This window comes from Oryza glaberrima, chromosome 4 (assembly GCF_000147395.1).
Source record: "Oryza glaberrima chromosome 4, OglaRS2, whole genome shotgun sequence".
NCBI classification, from domain to species: domain Eukaryota; kingdom Viridiplantae; phylum Streptophyta; class Magnoliopsida; order Poales; family Poaceae; genus Oryza; species Oryza glaberrima.
In genome coordinates, this window is record NC_068329.1 from 24,402,383 (window position 1) to 24,420,919 (window position 18,537).

At 45.1% G+C, this 18,537-nt stretch overlaps 4 protein-coding genes across 4 annotated transcripts; 3 read left to right on the plus strand and 1 right to left on the minus strand.

The window, feature by feature from the left end:
* Window positions 1–133: 133 nt before the first annotated feature.
* LOC127769545 (uncharacterized) lies at window positions 134–1,044 on the minus strand. Its single transcript, XM_052295141.1, has one exon. The coding sequence runs from the start codon at window positions 979–981 to the stop codon at window positions 310–312; it is 672 nt and encodes a 223-aa protein (XP_052151101.1). The 5' UTR covers window positions 982–1,044; the 3' UTR covers window positions 134–309.
* Window positions 1,045–3,888: 2,844 nt separating this feature from the next.
* LOC127771403 (14 kDa proline-rich protein DC2.15-like) lies at window positions 3,889–4,656 on the plus strand. The gene has a single exon (XM_052297313.1). It carries the CDS (start codon window positions 3,984–3,986, stop codon window positions 4,374–4,376), a length of 393 nt encoding a protein of 130 aa, XP_052153273.1. The 5' UTR covers window positions 3,889–3,983; the 3' UTR covers window positions 4,377–4,656.
* Window positions 4,657–7,106: 2,450 nt separating this feature from the next.
* LOC127771419 (14 kDa proline-rich protein DC2.15-like) lies at window positions 7,107–7,881 on the plus strand. The gene has a single exon (XM_052297332.1). The coding sequence runs from the start codon at window positions 7,185–7,187 to the stop codon at window positions 7,578–7,580; it is 396 nt and encodes a 131-aa protein (XP_052153292.1). The 5' UTR covers window positions 7,107–7,184; the 3' UTR covers window positions 7,581–7,881.
* Window positions 7,882–17,276: 9,395 nt separating this feature from the next.
* LOC127771272 (14 kDa proline-rich protein DC2.15-like) lies at window positions 17,277–18,139 on the plus strand. The gene has a single exon (XM_052297147.1). It carries the CDS (start codon window positions 17,376–17,378, stop codon window positions 17,787–17,789), a length of 414 nt encoding a protein of 137 aa, XP_052153107.1. The 5' UTR covers window positions 17,277–17,375; the 3' UTR covers window positions 17,790–18,139.
* The last annotated feature ends 398 nt before the right edge of the window (window positions 18,140–18,537 follow it).

The following is an 18,537-nucleotide window of genomic DNA, read 5'->3' on the forward strand; positions in this document are numbered from 1 at the left end:
GTTAAATTTTATCTTGTATGTTTGTGGATTGATCTATCACATATTAATTTATCTTGTTAAATTTTATCTCACATGTTGATTTTTTTTCAAATTTTTTCATACACATTTAAGAGAGTTTAGAATGTATGCAGACTATAAAATACCAATATCTCCTTGATTTACTTCTTACAGTAAACTACTACATGTTTATGAGTAGTCGGATACCACACAAGAAACAGGAAGAGCGAAATTTAGCTACTCTACATGTTGCTAAATACTGTAGGAAGCCACAACGAAAAAAACAGCGAAATTACAAGGGAAACAAATCTGTCAGGTCGGAACAACGTAAACGTTTTGGCGAGCCACCGACGCAAACTCAATCGCCACCCCGATGGCGAGCGCGAGCACCGCCACGGCGCCGGCTGCACCGCAGCAAGCAGCGCTCCGCCTCCATCCGCGCCGCCGAGCAGCGTTCCTTGTCGCAGCCGCCGGCGACGGCGACGGCTTGTGTCCGGCCCTGCGCTCGGCGTTGAACGTGGCGCCGAGCGTCGCCATTTCCACGGCCACGCGCTCGACGTCGGACGTCGCCTCCAGGCAGCCGGTGACCTCGACCCCGAAGCATGACTCGGTGCACGAGCACTCGGACCCCGAGCCGGCCGCCCCGTCGGGCTGCTCCTCCTCCGCTGGCGCCGCCGCGTCGTCGCGCCGCGCCCACTTGTCGAACGCGCCCTTGAGGACGGCGAAGCGCGCCTTGGCCTCCTCCAGGTGCTCCGGCAGCGCGCCGCCGTGGCACTCCCCCTCCGCGGCGATAAGCGTCTTTAGGAAGTCGGTCTTGGCCTGAATCTCCGCGAAGAGGCTGCCGTCGACGTCGCTCCGCCGCGGGCGGGAGGACATCGCGTCGGCGAGGCAGGCGTCCAGCTCTCCGAGCTTCCTCTCCACGACGGGGTTGGGCCGCACGCCCTGCGCCGTCGCCGCCGGCGGCCTCTCCATGTCCACGTCCATGCTCGCGTCGTCGATCGGTGGCGCACGAACTACGTCTGCGCGATCCTCCTCTCGATCGATCGAGCAAAGTAGTGGGCGGTTTTTGCTTTTGTTTGAGCGGCCGCGTCGCGTGTGAGTGATGGGCTTTGAAGAGGAGTTGTGCTGTGCGACTCTTCGCCGAAACGGGCGCTTCGGTAACCGCAAAGCGGCTGTGCATTGGATTTGATTTGATGGAATGCATCGTGCCGCGTGAGATGAGGCTGTGCTCGTTTCTCAGTGGTGGGAGGAGCCACTGCAATTCTCAATGAGGCCTAACTAACCTCAAGAAATCATCAAGATCCAATGTGAATAGTGTTTACAATGGGCCAAAGCTTATAAACGTTCAGGCCTCACAGTTTCATGGGCAACTCGCGTATCTGGGCTGAGAGAAGTTGGGGGCTATCAGGGCTGAAATCTGTGACCCATGATAGCGGTTGAGAGAAGTTGGGGCCTATCTGGGCTGAAATATTCCATGTTTCGTTTACCAGTAAGAGCATCTCCAACAGTCTCTCTAAATCAGACTCTCCAAACACCTATATAGCCAACTCTCCATCTGACTTAGCTAGTCAAACTAGTTAGTTGCTCCAACTGACTCTCCATCCATACTCTCCATTATGAATCTATAACCGTGGGACCCGTATGTCAGCCTCAAATAACCCTTCTTCCTCCACTTCTCTCCCCCTTTTCTTCACCCACTTCTCTCCTATTCCTCTCCTCTCTTCTCTGCAGTGTGGCGTGGGGAGAATAGAGGCGGCGCCGGCGGGAACGGCGCGGCGGCGGAGGACGACTCGAGCGGCGCGGGGATGGAGGCGGCGCCGACGGGAGCGGTGCGGGCGGCGGAGGACGACGAGAGTGTGGCGCGAGGATGGAGGCTGCGACGGCGGGAGCAACACGGGCAGCAGAAGACGATAGGAGCGCGGCCAACCTCGTCTTCCTCGACAGCCATCCACCGTTGAGCCTCCCCTCCTTCCCTTGCTACTCCCTCGCCGCCGCACCCTCCCTCCCTCACCGTTGCACTACCTCCTCCGCTCTGCTCGCTGCACCAGTCAGCCACGGCTGAGGATGCGAGCGAGTGGCAGCGGCGAGCACGGGCGAAGGATGCGAGCGGACGGCAGCGGTCGACGGCGCCGCGAACAAGGGGCAACAACGACAGAGGGGCAGCGCCGGCGCGAGCAATCTGGGAGGAGGGTGAGGGCGTGGAGAGAGAATATGGGAGGGGAGAGGGAGAGGGGAAAAGGCGTGGGGCCCATGATTGGCAAGTCAATTTTGGCTGGCCAAAGTTGGCCAGCGGGAGGAGTGGTTTGGCCAGCCGGATGGCTTGGAGAGGGAGATAGAGAGTCTGTTGGAGTGCGTTTTTGTCCAAAAATGCCAATTTTTAACTTGGAGAGGAAGATAGAGATGTTGTTGGAGATGCTCTTACACCAAGCTAACGAGCAATGACTGTCTTCTTTATCTTTAACTTATATAGAAACCAAATTTTAACTCCTTCTTTAACTTATATAAATCGAACTTGATTTTTTTTAACTTATAGGAATTGAATTTTAACCAACATGTTTCAGAGTGATATATCACATATTAACATATCTTGCCATTTTCTTTCATAATTATTTGGATGATTTGCAAACAACAAGGGAATATTTCCTCAACAGTTTAAAATCCATTCATGACTATTAGTACCATCGAAATTTACTTTAGAAAACAATCGACGCACCTACGGATCGGGCGCTCGATTTTTTTTTAAAAAAAACAAGACCACACATGGATATAATCCGATGAAAAAATATTTAGCTTATTATTGAATTATTTTTAAATGTTGCACGTTGTTCCACCAAGTAGATCGGAATTGTTTCACTAAATAGATCGAAAATGTTTCAATCATTTAAAAAGCTGAAACACAACAAAATCACCTTATAAAACATTTTGCTACAACGTATGAAAACGGTTTTTTAAAAAATCAGGCGTTGTTTCACCTTATATAAAAATAATATTTCAGCAAATAGCGAAATAATGTTTTAATTCACTGCAACATTTGATCTATACATAGTGAAACATTATGAGTACACTTACTGAAACATTGTTGGTGGAACAAAAATTGAAACGGATTCTCTAAATAAAGCGTTTCCATAATATGTGGGTAATTTGTTGCAAAAGAATATTTCAATTCACTGCAACATTTCACATTTCATCCATACATAATGAACCATTATAAGTACACTAGTTGAGAAAAAAAAAATGAAACGTATTCTCTTAACAAAGAGTTTCCGTAATATGTGGGAGATTTGTTGCAACGGGGGGCATTGAGTGGTGGGGACGTGTGGGAGGAAGGTGGAGACATGCGTGGGGGAGGGCGCCTTTTTTTCGCGGAGAGGCGCGCGTGGGGGAGAGGGCGTCTGATTTTTTTTCCCGCTGGATCGGGCGCCCGATCCTAGCATTTTATGAAAACAATAGCGTCCTAGAACCGAAATATGGGCTGGAGTGGTGGTTGTCTGGAAAGCTCAAGCAAGTTAGCCTGATATGATTCCTCCTGCTTTGATTCCAGTACATGTCGACGTCCCTTCCGTGATCTATCAACCGATCACGCCAAAAAACATTCCTAATTAATTCGGTTTTTCGCCATTGGTGCATGTTACGAGGTACAGTGCAGCCATGCCATACGCCAAGATTGTGTGCTAAACTATCATCAATCACCGAACAGAAACAAACGTCAGCATGTTCCTCAAATGCAGCATCTGGGTCACTATAATGTTCTACCAAAATATATTCAGGCCAATCCAGATCAACCAGCAAATCATCCTCACATGCAAGCTCACAGCTGCACCCACTAATCATCCAGCATTGCACCAAAATTTCTCCTATAAATACTCAAGCCACAAATGCCATCAAACCATCACAACCACACAGCAATCGAGCTAGTAATCAGGAGCTCCTGAAACTCCAGAGAGCTAATCGCTCGTCAGCTTAGTGCGCGTGATCCAGCGGCAGCAATGGCAGGCAAGGCCTCGATCGCGCTGTTCCTCGCCGTCAACCTGGTGGTGTTCTCGTTGGCCAGCGCCTGCGGCGGCCGCTGCCCGACGCCGACGCCGTCGACCCCATCGACGCCCACCCCGACGCCGGCGGCGTTCGGTAAGTGCCCACGCGACGCGCTGAAGCTGGGCGTGTGCGCCAACGTGCTGGGCCTCATCAAGGCCAAGGTGGGCGTGCCGCCGGCGGAGCCGTGCTGCCCGCTGCTGGAGGGGCTCGTCGACCTCGAGGCGGCGGTATGCCTCTGCACGGCCATCAGGGGCAACATCCTCGGCATCAACCTCAACCTCCCCGTCGACCTCAGCCTCATCCTCAACTACTGCGGCAAGCGCGTGCCCACCGGCTTCAAATGCTAAGCATCGATAGGCGGCGGCGCTACTGCGCATTTGTTCCGCTGGCTATTTTATCTGGACTGTTTGATTGCTACTACGTGCTAGCTTAGCTTGCAACATTTGCGCGCATGCATGGATCGATCGACAAATATGCATGCGTGCACCTGCAAATTAAGCATGCACACGTACCATGGAGCTACTCGATTTTCCGTGTTTTTATTCGTTTCATGTGTGGGTCCTTGTATGATCTGTTGATTATTTCTTTTGGATTATGAATAAAATAAATTTCACACTTTGTTTGGAATGCCCAATGTCTGTCCGCAAAAAGAGTTACTAGCTGTTTTCGTCTTACTTAGACGTTTAAGACAAAAGTTATCAAAATTTGTGAACTTTTGACCATCGATAGTACTTTCTCGAATACTTACTTTAAAATCAAATAAATGGTATATATAGATAAATTTTCCTTGAAAAATACTAGTACTATCATAATATCATAAACATGTTAGATTTTTAAAACTTATTCTAATATAATATTGATGGTTAAATTGTTTTGAAAGATTGACTAAATTGTGAAATTTTACTCCTTGTCAACCTATTGTGTCTGGTGCGCAATAAATGGATCGCTGTCATCTATTGGCTTGGTGACACCGCTTGGGATTGTGGCATATGTCCAACGTGGAATGGGTGATGTGAACGAATGCCACCCTGGGTTTACCAAACCGCTTAGGGTGGGTAAGAAGGTTGTAAGCATATGGTGGGTAAGCTCAAAAGGGGTCAGAAACTCATGCAAAACACTATTTTTTTTTTTTAAAAAAAGGTGCCCTAACGGCCCAACACAAAACATTGAGATGAACTCATTTCTAATGGCTAAAAAGTAGTATGTTTGAAATATACCTGTGGAGAATGACCCATAAGAGGTATAGGACCCTTTATGGTGGGCCATAGTTATGAACCAATATATGGGTAGTCGTTAAAGATGAGCTTTGATCTCTAGAGTCTATAAGAACCATCACAAATCATGAGCATCATAAATAACGAATGATAAATACGAGCCATTAGAGAAAAGCTCTCTAGCAGGTCTTTCTAATCTATATGATTTTCAACTGGCGACCTGCATCTCTATTATCTCTCTCGCACAAGTTGAACTCTTGAAACGAGCAGCGCTCATCGTACTCATGAGCATAATGCAGATGTTGCCAGCTTACCCCTCCCCTCCCCCCTCCCTCCCCAAGTCTCTTCCTTCGCCCCCTACAACCAGCAATGCTCCCTTGCTTAACCCTCTCCACAAATAATAAAGTAACTGAATTTGACTACTTCCAGCTCGAGGATGCCATATTCGACTAGTTTGAGCTCAAGAACATAGGATCTTATGTAGTACGACGACGATAATGACTAGAGGCCACTACAGTGGCCCATATGACGGCGAGCACCAACGCGGCTACCGTCTAGCTCCTATCCCAAGCCGGAGCACCGACACGGATGCTGCTAATTAAGTGCTAACCCTCACCCATCCGAGCAGAAGCAATGAAATAGTGGCGGACTGTCGTTTCTCCCTCTCTTTTCTACACCCTCAGCCTCGAGCACTGCAAGCTCCCACTGTGATTATGTTTTTTGCTTTTTTTTTGTCGATTTTCATATATGTCACATTTGATATTTTTTGGCCCGTTATAGATGTCTTGATCACTCACGGATGTTCACATGTTACAATGAGTCATTTCTCACAACCGAGTAATAATCAACATCGGATCACTCAATAATTAGTGATAACCTTCTTGAACCGTCAGAGATGAACGGTTATGTTGTAGCGAATAAAATCAAACACAATGTAATAAATAAGTAACTCTTATGGCAGACAAAATTCAAGATCTACTCCTTTTTCCACTAGGCTGGCTGAAGAAAGTCAGCCGAAATTTATTAGAGTTAACGTCTAAGATCATAGTTTTTTTTAAAAGAAAAACACAGAAGAGGACAAAGAGTGTCTGTTTTCATTTAAGAAGAAAAGACTTGGCCTAGATTTTAAGAGAAAACCAAGCCAAAAACCCTCACATAAGCATGGTTTGAAGTAAAAACCTAGGCTAAACCCACACGAAGAAAAAGCCAAAAAAAACCTGCGACGGCACAACGACGTGATTATATATATTGGATCAGGTAGCACAGCGACGTGATTAGATTATTTACATACGAGTCAAACCAAACAAGACTACAGGTGCATATGTTCGAATTTTCGATAGAATCATCCGACGACGATCCCGTGAGCCAAATGAAACAAAACTGCAGCCTGGAATTTATTTTCCCTCTTCTGCAAGAACGTACACTATGAAACCTGAAAACAACTTAACACGGGTGTCCTTCGTCGAATGATTCTTTCGCTGTTTATTTTCCCTGATCATTAATTATTGCATCGTTACTAATTAAAACCAACTTTATTTGGCATTTTGTGCACGTTATTAGCTAGGCACAGAGAGACAGAGCAGCCACCCCATACGCGAATATGCTTAAGCAGAATTATGACCAAAACCTTCAAGCAGGTACAAACGTCAACGTGCATTCACAAAGCAGCAATCTTGGTCTCTAGCTAGTTCTGTTCAATACTAGCTAAAGTATTTCCAGCGTACTTTCCTTGGAGAATCCAGATCAGCTTCCTAATCACCCTCACATGCATGGTTGCTCGTCATAACATATAACCAATCAGCATTATATTGCTTTAATCATCTCCTATAAATACGACGTCAAATTGAATGCCAAACCATCACAAGCACTAAGCAAATCGATCGAGTTATCAAGAGATAATTAATATCGTTTCGGTTTAGTGCGCGTGATCCAGCAGCAGCAATGGCAGGCAAGGCCTCGATCGCGCTATTCCTCGCCGTCAACCTGGTGGTCTTCTCGTTGGCCAGCGCCTGCGGCGGCCACTGCCCGACGCCGACGCCGTCGACCCCGTCGACGCCCACCCCGACTCCCGCCGCATTCGGCAAGTGCCCACGCGACGCGCTGAAGCTGGGCGTGTGCGCCAACGTGCTGGGCCTCATCAAGGCCAAGGTGGGCGTGCCGCCGGCGGAGCCGTGCTGCCCGCTGCTGGAGGGGCTCGTCGACCTCGAGGCGGCGGTGTGCCTCTGCACGGCCATCAAGGGCAACATTCTCGGCATCAACCTTAACCTCCCGGTCGACCTCAGCCTCATCCTCAACTACTGCGGCAAGCGCGTGCCCACCGGCTTCAAGTGCTTCTAAAGGCTTTATAAAGTAGCCGCGCGATCGATCCATGCACGTCTCAACGCAACAGGGGTTTATTTGGTTCCTACGTGCTAGCAGCGTGTTGTCACTTGTCATGCATGGGCATGTTCATGCATGCGTGCATTTGGTGGCAAGAAGTACGTATCTGGTTTGATTCGATATGATTTTGTTTAATTTGTGGCCTTCTCCGCGCGTACGCGAGATTATGCATCGGGGTACATGTTTGTTTTATTTTTTGGAAATTATTGTTTGATTCATATCACTTGTATTGTATTCAGTACGTAAAAATAAAGTCTCTCTGCTCTGTTATTTGTAACTGAAGTGCTTGCATGTTTACTCATCACTTTCATGTCATCATCTAAAAAGTAATGATTTTTTTAAAATGTATTCTACTAAAATACTCCATCCGTTTCATATTATAAGACTTTATAGCATTGCCCACATTCATATACTCCCTCCGTCCTAGAATATAGCAATGTAGGACCGGATATGACGTATCCCAGTACTACGAATCTGGTCACCCATGTCCAGATTCGTAGTACTAGGATATGTCCAATTCGATTCTAGGTTGCTATATTTTGAGATGAAGAAAATATATATATGTTAATAAATCTAGACACACAATATAAAACGGAGGAAATATATGACAATGTTATATACCCTGGCCCCCAAAGATAAGCGTGCGCACACGTAAAAAAACATGTAACTTGTACTAAATTCTACACATATATATCCCACAATAAATTTAACACAAATTTCGTTTAATTGGTGTAATAGCACATACATATTCTTAACAAGAAGAGATCATAAATATATAGTTGGGAAAATAACTCATCTGCATTGTAGATATATAGTTAGTAAATCTAGTACATGAACCATTTTTTCTTAAAAAAATGCATGTTTAATGAGGATGCAAGCTATTAGTAGGTGCGAGCCGGAGTTTAAGCTACACGTCAACAAGTCAACAAGAGGCCAATCGGACAAGGGGTGCAGGGTTGCAGGCGCGAACATTCTCGCGTGACCTAGACATGCGAATATGCCTATGGTTTTTCCTTTTACAGCACATGTTTTTTTTTAATTTTTGGTTAAGTTTATGCACTGAAAGAGTTTACATGTTCGACTCCGATTTAAACCTTGAATTCGGAGAATTAAATTTAAAAATATACTATGCATTCAATTTTTTCTCATGAATACTCGGGATACAAAATTTTTTGTGTAAATATACCGTCGATCTCACGCAAACGTTGCGCGAAACCGAGATGGGTGTGATGTCATGGGCGGTATCACGCGTTCAAAGTGCGAGAGGGCACGGTCTCGCGCGGTGAAGGCACGAGAGCGCGCGGTTTCGCGCAATGGAAGAGCGAGACCGTTCGGTTTCGCGGAATCAAACAGCGAAACTGTCCACCGGTTCCATTTAATTAGTGCTTAATTACTCAATTAGCAATTAACTAATAATAATTAGCAACTAATTATCCTAATTAGCGATTAATTAATTAATAAATAATTGCTAATTAAGATAATTAGTCGCTAATTGAATCAGCATGGCACCGGTCTCGCTCAGTCCTTGCGCGAGACCGTTCTCTCTCGCTGTACCATTCCGTGAGACCGCGCGGTCTCGCGCCGGTGTCCCGTGAGACCGCGCGGTCTCGCGCTTTCGCCGCGCGATACCGCTCACGACGTCATTCCCACGTTATTCTCGCGCAACGGTTGTGCGAGATTGACGGTATATTTACGCAAAAAATTTTACATCCCGAATATTTATAAGAAAAAATTGAATAAACAGTATATTTTCAAATTTAATTCGAATTCGGATTGAAATACTTTTACAATAAAATTTTAATAAATCATTTATATGTGTAAGAGAAATTTTACGGTGCCTCAGCTCAAAGATAACAAGTGGTAAAAAAAAAGTTTTAGTGTAATTTTCATATCTCCTAATTAATAGTAGGGTATCAAATTTTACACATTTATGATGTATTTCTAATACCTCCTAGAGTACTGGACAATCACTTAGCTATGCATAAAGTTTTGAGTGAATTGCATCATGGGCCAAGTATTATTGCCTAATTTCCATCTTGGACCAGGCCATATGCAATATTTTCACTTTAGGCAAGGGTTTGTTACCATCTTTGCACATTGGGCCACTATTCTATCAATCTATCAGTCTATCCGTTTCCATCTGCTAGCTGACTGCCACCACTACTGCACTACGCAAGCGGCAAGCCGTTGCTTCTTCGGGCATTCACCAACTCCGGCAATGCATCCGAGAGAGAGAGAGAGCGCGCTAGGAAGGAGGTACAGTCGAGTACGAGGCTGCGAGCACGTGCATCGGGCCAGTTCGCGTAGAGATAGCTTCAGCCTTCAGCTGAGCTCGAGTTAATCGGCCAGAGCAGGCGAAGAACGGCTGGAGCTCATGTGCCGACCAGCTCTAAGCTTCTGTTGATCAATTTTGAGGAAGCCACCCATGCTCGATGGCAACTCGATTGTACAAACTGAAAGGAAGGGGATGAGTGGACAGAGGCCAGCAACAATCGTGTGGAAGCCCTCACGGCACCTTGGCATCCTCACAGTGATGGCGCACACACCAACAGTGGCAGCAGGCTGCTGAAGTTGGAGATGGTGGACAAGGGTGGTCCAAAGTGAAAAAAATGGTAAAGTTATATGGTCTAAAGTGAAATCTTTGTATTAGGGGTGGTTGTAGGATTGAGATGTCGACTAGAGGGGGGGATTAATAGGCGATTTAAAAATTAAATAACACCTAATCAAATCTAACCTAAGTTGCTAGGCTTGGTGAGGGTGAACTCTAACTAAGCAACTAAGTTATGTTTTGTAAACCTAGGGTGATAGTGGCTCAATTATATCTCTAGGAAAGTAAATTGCACAAATGTAAATGCGACAATCAAATGAGACAATGAGACAAGAGATTTTTCACCGAGGTTCGGAAACTCGCCGGTTTCCTACTCCCCGTTGAGGCGAGCCCAACTCCACCGCTCAACCACGAAGCCACCGCACACCCCCTTCGTCAAGGGGTGGGCAAGGCAGGAGCCGACCCACGGAGAGGACTACCCAAGCCTCGATCACTCGGGGTAGTTCTTCCTTCACTCCGAAGGTGGTGAACTCCAAACCACTCACAAACCGGCGCTGGGCCTCCTCCACAATCTTCTCGGAGAGGTCACCGGGCAACTCCTCCACAAGCCGTCTAGGAGGCGGCAACCTCCAAGAGTAACAAGCAATGACCCGGTGTAGAGATGATCAAGTGCCACACTAGCTCTACAATGGAAGCAAATGCACTTGACTCTTGGCTAAACAACCCTCTAACACACTAGATGGATGAACACAAAGCTCAAGTGAGTGTGAGAGAGGTGCAAGGGGTGTATGCAATTGAATTGGGTGCCAAGAGAGCCCCCTTGCTGCTGGTGGGGGAGTATTTATACTCCCACCCACCAAAACTAGCCGTTGGTGGCGAAATCCCCCAACTTTGTGCTCTGCAGGTCTGACCGAAGGTATGTGGCCGGTCAGACCGTGCTACTCTACAACGGCTCGAAAACTAGCCGTTGAAGTGCTGTCAGAGGGCCCCATCGGCCTGACCGGTCAGACCGACATGGGGTGGCCGGTCAGACTGGCCTCGGCTCGGTCAGACCGCCATCAGCTCGGTCTGACCGACTACGGCTCTATCGGCTCTGTATCGGCCATCCCGAGCAGCAACATCTCGGCCTCCAGGGGGCCGGTCTGACTGGGAAAGTGCCGCCGGTCAGACCGCCCGCGGGGCCGGTCAGACCGGCCGGGGCACGCCGGTCAGACCGCCACTATGTGGCCGGTCTGACCGCCCCTGGTCAGGCCGAACCCAGTGAATTTGCAAGTGAATGTGTGTGTAATGAAAAAGAGAGCACAAATGAAAATGCAATGACCTAATGTGGCAATTAAAATCATCTCTTTGCTAGGTCATTACCCCTCTTAATAGTACGGCGAAACTAAAATTAAACTAGCAAATTTGATCGCCCTACACCTCGATCAATTCTAAATTAAAGCGCTAGTTTTACCGTCTTCTTTCCCTTTGCTTTGCATCGTCAATTTTAATCCATCGATAATCATCCATGCGCACATATGACGTGGACCTAACTTAAAATGTATAGCTCAAAGACAACGGTTAGTCCACAATTAGTGCTTGTCATTAATTACCAAAATTAACACCGGGGGCCTAGATGCTTCAGTGGTCTAAGCTGAAGCTCTGGTAAATTTATATGGCCCAATATGTAATTCACTCACAACAGATTCTCATGTTCGGCAAAAAGATAACATACGTGGGTTGAACCAAAAGTGTTCACGGACCTAGACCGCGTGCGAACATTCGCTCGGTGAACCCACCATTCAGAGCAGGTACAATAGCAGACTATTAGCCAGCTATAAACATATTTTAATGAGATAAAATATGAGAGAGAAAAGCAGCGGGTTACAAATCTGTACGGACTCCAAAACACAGTGTGTGTATGACAGGTCGGACCATATATTAATAGTATAGTAAGCAACTATTGTATAAATTCGCTATTAGATCGGCTATAGATAAATTGGAGCTAATAGTGGACTATACTATTAAACTTGCTCTCAGGCTGCAACTACAAGGGCAACGAAGCCATCACACACGTTACCTACTTACCTCTTCTGGTTAAGAGCAGGTATAGTAGCAGACTATAAGCCAGCTATATTTAAGAGATAAAATAAGAGAGAGAGAGAGAAGCAACGAGCTACAGATCTGTAGCCAGCTGCAACACGAACTGCAAGATGCATGTATATATGACAGGAGAGACCAGATATTAATTGTGTAGTATATGTTTATGGGTAACTATTGTATGAATTGGCTATAAAATTAACTATAGATGATTTGGAGCGATAGTTAGCTATACTATTAAGAGCAGGTACAATAGCAAGCTAAAAGCTAGCTATAAACATATTTTAAAGATATAAAGGAAGAAAGAGAAAAACAGCGGGCTACAGATTTGTAGTCAGTTGCAGCACGGATTCCAAGACGTAATGTGTATATGACATGTGTGATTATGTATTAGTAGTATAGTAAACAACTATTATATAAATTAGCTATTACATTGACTATAAATGATTTCGAGTTGATAGTTAGCTGTACTATTAAACTTGCTCTAAGCACGCGGGCCGGAGTGGCCTACTGACCTACTCGTCCACCCGGCTCTCGGTACACCGCAGGGGCGCGCGCGCCCGGGCTAATACACCGCGGGGAGGTCTTGTCGGCTGCGGTGGATTTCGTAGGTGCACCACGAATCCGCGCGCGACCATCTTTGGCTCGCTAGCCGGGTGGTGGACCACGTATATGGTTCTCGATCCATCAGAGAAACAAGTTCGGTACCGTATTGATTATTTATGCCGTGACCGACCCGCAAAGTATAGGAGGATCCAAAGAAATTCGCCGTCCAATATCGCAAGGATATCCGGCTACAAAACGCACATCAGCTTATACGTACATCCCTTAATTTGTAAGGTATGCCTGTACATGCACGTCCGCCCAACGCAGAAAACTTGATTGCATTATAAAAGTACAAAGAGATAAGCGAAATTATCACTAACCCCAAATAATTGTTTCAAGAGATCCAGATCTAAACCCTGCCCTTGGTACAGTGGAACATTCCCACTGCAACCGATCTGTCGAAACATACTTTAATCTCTCGTCGCCGACGGCAACAATACCATGGGTAGCGCATCGATCAAATCGTCAAGGCGTACATCCGTCCACCCGTGACCTCCCGGCCGGCCGGGACGCTGTTTGTGCCGGTGAAAGTGACGACGTTGCATGAGACACGAGAACTTGATTACGCCAGATATTTCTGTTCATATCGTACGCGTGGCTTATACTGATTCCTTGTTCTTTCTTGCCCGCTGCTTGCAGTGGCACAGAGCCGCAGACTGGGACGCGCTAACTGTGCAGTGTGCCGCCCTCCATGCAATGGGCTCCAATCCGTGGGCTGCCGTTGGGCCACATCCTGGAAAACTTGATGGCGATGAACGTATGTACTTCTGCCGTTGACAGAGGGGCATGCATGTGTGCCCGTAACCAGTTTACAGCCCGTCGACAGATCGATCTAATTAACCATCCAAAGATGCTTTATTACACGGTCATGATTAATTGAAGAATGAATGAAGAGCACATTAGTTTCTCCACGGATTTTACATGGATCAATCCTCAGCCAGAAGTTCCCTGTAGCCAAGCAGGAGCGTAACGTCGGTGCAGCGCTTCACCCATAAGCAGGCCAACAAAAGGCCAAATACAGACAGAGTTCATCGTCTTCCAAGACCATGAGTACTGTGCAGACCTGATCACCGGCCGATACATCACAGAGAGTTCCTCTGCCACACGCTAGTGCTACTGTGCAGTCCGTGAGGTCGCGCGCGACTGATACTTCGCTTTCTATCGGTCCATGGAGCCAATGCGCGATCAACCCTGTGGTGACCAGGCGTGCGGGCGGCCGAGCTGGCGACGATGCTGATGTGTGCGCGCTCCACGCATGCCGCGCCGGCTAGCTCCCAAGCCAATTCTCGCCAGCCAGCTCAGGACGAGCTCGCTGCTCGCCCTGGCCCTGGCATTTCCACATGGGTTTTCTTTGATATGCCTAGCTACCAGCCATATCTTTTTCCATCTGTACCGAAGAGTAGGGAATTTTTTTAGTTTGATTCTAAGTGTGTGTTTAGTTCCACGCTAAAATTGAAAGTTTAACTAAAATTAAAAGTTTGAAGAAAAAAATTGAAATTTTATGTGTGTAGGAAAGTTTTGATGTGATGGAAAAGATGGAAGTTTAAAGAAAATGTTGGGAACTAAACAAGGGCTAATGCCTGTTCTGTAAATTGATCAGAAAGACAGGAAAGTACTCTCTCTGTTCCCTAATATAAGGGATTTTAACATTTTGCTTGCGCTGTTTGACCATTCGTCTTATTAAAAAAATTAGAATTATTATTTTTTTAGACTTACTTTATTATCCAAAGTACTTTAAGCATAACTTTTCGTTTTTTATATCTGCACAAATTTTTTGAATAAGACGAGTAGTCAAACAGTACAAGCAAAATGTCAAAATCACTTATATTATGGGACGGAAGGAGTAACGTAGAATGGATAGTCAGGCATGGCATGTGTTAATAAATGTGCTCATCTTTACTTTCTTTAGAAGTGGTATGCTTAAACTAGTACAACACGTTATTTATTACTCTATGCGTTTCATATTTTAAGACTTTCTAACATTGCTTATATTTATATAGATATTAATGAATCTAAACACATATATGTAATGAGTAAAGTGCATAGGCGGTTCTTAAACTTATAGGGGTGTGTCATCTAGATCCCTAAACTCTTAAAATGTAGATTAAAATAACAGAACTTGTCAAAGTGTATCATCTAGGTCCCAGATCGCCACAACCCATTTAGGATCCTACGTAGTGCTAGTGTGGCGTGGCATGGCATCATCTTGATTGACAAATGGGATCCACTTAAAAATTTTCATTTTCCGTTTCTTTCCTTTTTCTTCTCCTAAATCTATTTTTTTTCTCCTTTCTCTATGACTCGAGCACCCCGTTCAGTGGTGGCCTACAGCTGAACTGAGAGGAAGGAAAGAAGAAAGAGAAGAAAAAGAGAAGAAAAGGAAGAAAAATAAAAAAAGAAAGAAGATAGAAGAAAAAGGAAATGAAAATTTTTAAGTGGGTCCCATTTGTTAGTCAAGATTATGCCATGTCATGTCCGTGTGGCATGCCACATTAGTGTCATGTACGATCCTAGAGGAGTTGTGGAGATTCGGGACCTATATGACATACGTTGACAGGTTATGGAATCGGATCTGTATATTGAGAGTTTGAAGACTTAGATGACACACCCCTACAAGTTTAAGGACCACCCGTGTAGTTTACTCTTTATTAATAGATATACAGAGGAAAAATAATATTATAAGGCATGTAGCTAATTTTTAAGAGACTGTCTATCTCAGAAAAAGAACATGCTGGAGTATATTCTAACTACAAGCACATATAAAAAGAGAGAATAGGAGAGAGGAAAAAAAAGGCTATAATTAAGTATTAATGGTGCGATATATATTTATATAAAACTATTGTATGAGTAGGTCATTAGAGTAATTGTAGATAATGTATCAATTTTAGAGCTAGCGGTTTGCTGTACTATTAAGCTTGCTATAATATTTCTAAGAAAAATCTCGCTCATTCAAGTCACCTTTAAATGACTCGGATCGTGCCATGGTTCGTGCAGCTACAATACCACCTCCAATGTTATTTCTTCCCTCCTCCCCTTGTTTCCATCACAAGTCACAATCAGGGATGAATATAAAGTATTAGGTTCAGTGTCTGGTGATACCGATAACTTTTAGCAAAACCTATGGTTAAATTGTTTACTCATATAGGATAACGCCATTGCTTAAGCATGATTAGCATGTTATGATACCAGTATGTATGTTATGACACCAGTAAACCAATTTTTTGGATCGCCAGTGGTCTCAATCAAGTCACATGCCACCTCCTTCTGCACCGCCACCTCTCCTAGCCAACGTCCCCTCCACCCCCCCCCCCCCCCCCAAAAAAAAAAAAAGCCTTGCTAGCGCAGGCAAGGCCCCACCAGCCTTCTTGTTTTCCATTGTTCCAAGCTAGGCGACAGTTAGGTGCCCCCACCCTACTGTATTCATGGTCTCTGACAGCTTCTAAACCTATTGTTTCCCTTGCCTTGCCTCCAACACCAATCCATAGCTCTCATCCATCTCGATGGCTCAATCGACATCGCCATTGCCTAGCGACCTCCTCGCATCCTTCGCCCACTGCTAGTCCTCTACCACTTGCGGTCATCCCTCCAAGCTTGAGAAAGCCCGCCCTTTCACCTCCCCCATCCACCCCTACCAACCTTATAATCTGCAACCTTAGCTTGTCAAGTGGATTAAAAAAGTCAACCATGTCATATATTAAAAAAATAGTGGTGGTAACATTTAATATGTAAAGTTTATTTTATTATGTTTGGTAGTTTATAATTTGAAACCTCTAATTCTAATACCATATCAAGCTGAATATACCAACTATTTCACATAAATTCCTAAGCTAAGTAATAAGACGTACAAACAATTCACTCATACTCCAATAAAAGTGTTATTCCGAAGATGAATTCTCAATCCACAAGGGGACATCCCCTTATTTCTTGTATATTACCTAAATAATTAAAGAAAAATGATAGGATAAATTAATATGGATATATCATTTCAGAAACATGTAAGGTCAAATTCGACTTTTACTATAACACTTCACAATTATATTTATTGTTTTGTTACAACTTGTAGAAGTCGAAATTAAACTTTATGTTTGTGGAGTGATTATCTCATATTAACTTATCTTATTATTCATTTTTTAAAAAAAATAATGACTACTCTTTCTATTTCAAAATATAGCAAACTAGTATCGGATTAGATACAACTAGTAAAACAAATCTTGATAGACTCCTAGGTAGTGTCAAATCTGATACTAGTTACTGTATTTTAGGATGAATGCAGTTTTTATCTAAGATGGGAGAAATGATAGGATGTTTCCTCTAAAGATGAAAACAACTTTCCGTGTTACTGCTAGACAATATAACCACGAAAGAGAGAGGTTAGGGTTTGTCCTTTGCAGGTTTACCTTCTATAAATATACCCACATAACCCTCTCACTAGACCATCCCCATCTCTCACTAGCTAGCTAGCTCTGATATCCTACACCGGCCTTAGCAAATAGCCATATATACCCTTAAGGATAAGCTCCATGGCATCCAAGGTCCTCGTGTTTCTCTTGGCCATCAACCTCCTCTTCTTCACGACGGCCAATGCCTGCGGCTGCGCGTGCGGCAAATGCCCGACGCCGCCGCCCCCGGCCCTCCCGCCGCCGCCGCCTCCGACTCCAACTACTCCGTCCTACCATAACAAGTGCCCCGTGAACACGCTCAAGTTCGGGGCCTGCGCCGACGTGCTGGGCGCCATCAGCGGCGAGGTCGGCCAGGTGCCCGCCCAGCCGTGCTGCAGCCTCATCAGCGGCCTCGCCGACCTCGAGGCCGCCGTCTGCCTCTGCACGGCCATCAAGGCCAACGTGCTCGGCGTCGTCGTCAACATCCCGGTGAAGCTGAGCCTCCTTGTCAACTACTGTGGCAAGTGCGTCCCCAGTGGCTACACCTGCGCTTAAACAAACTTGATGCATATATATATGCGTGGCTATCTACACTCGTAGCCGCCGCCGCCGCCGCCTGTGCACGCTTGCATTGTTGCATTTACGCTGCATTTATATGTGCATGCATGCATATATAGCTATACCACCGTTGATCTTCTGTCGCAAACGTTCCACCGCGGTTCTGCAGAACTAGAGCCGTTCCAGTCGATCGAGTGTACACTTATTGGTGTGTATTTGTTTCATAAATTTGCTACGGGTTTGATCGTTTGTTCTGTTTACAAAGGTTGCAATAAGTTGGAGTCATTATATCGTGTATTTGTAATAGCACGAATTTGAAAGTTGTGAATCGTTAATATATTTTCTTATTGTCCTGTCTTTTGGAGAAAATTCAACAAAGCCATCTATCTCAGGTAATATTCTTATATATGCTACTGTTCCTTTCATGAACTTTGTTTCATTTTGAGGAAAAGGTTGCTTTTTATTGATCAATGACCCAGTAGCACTCGAGTAAGTCCTAAAAAAGTAGCATTCGATTTTCATTCGATTTAATTTTCTTCTATTTTTTTTAAAAAGACATTTTTCTCGTGCTTTGCATGAAAGGCAGGTGTTATATGGTCCCTATATAGTATCCTTTTCTGTATTGTAGTCTAAATGGTACTATATAAAGCAGAAAATGTATGAAGATGTGTATACACAAGGGAATCTAAAATTAATCAAATGTCAATTAATCACTTGAGAATCTTAGATTTTTCTGACCACCATC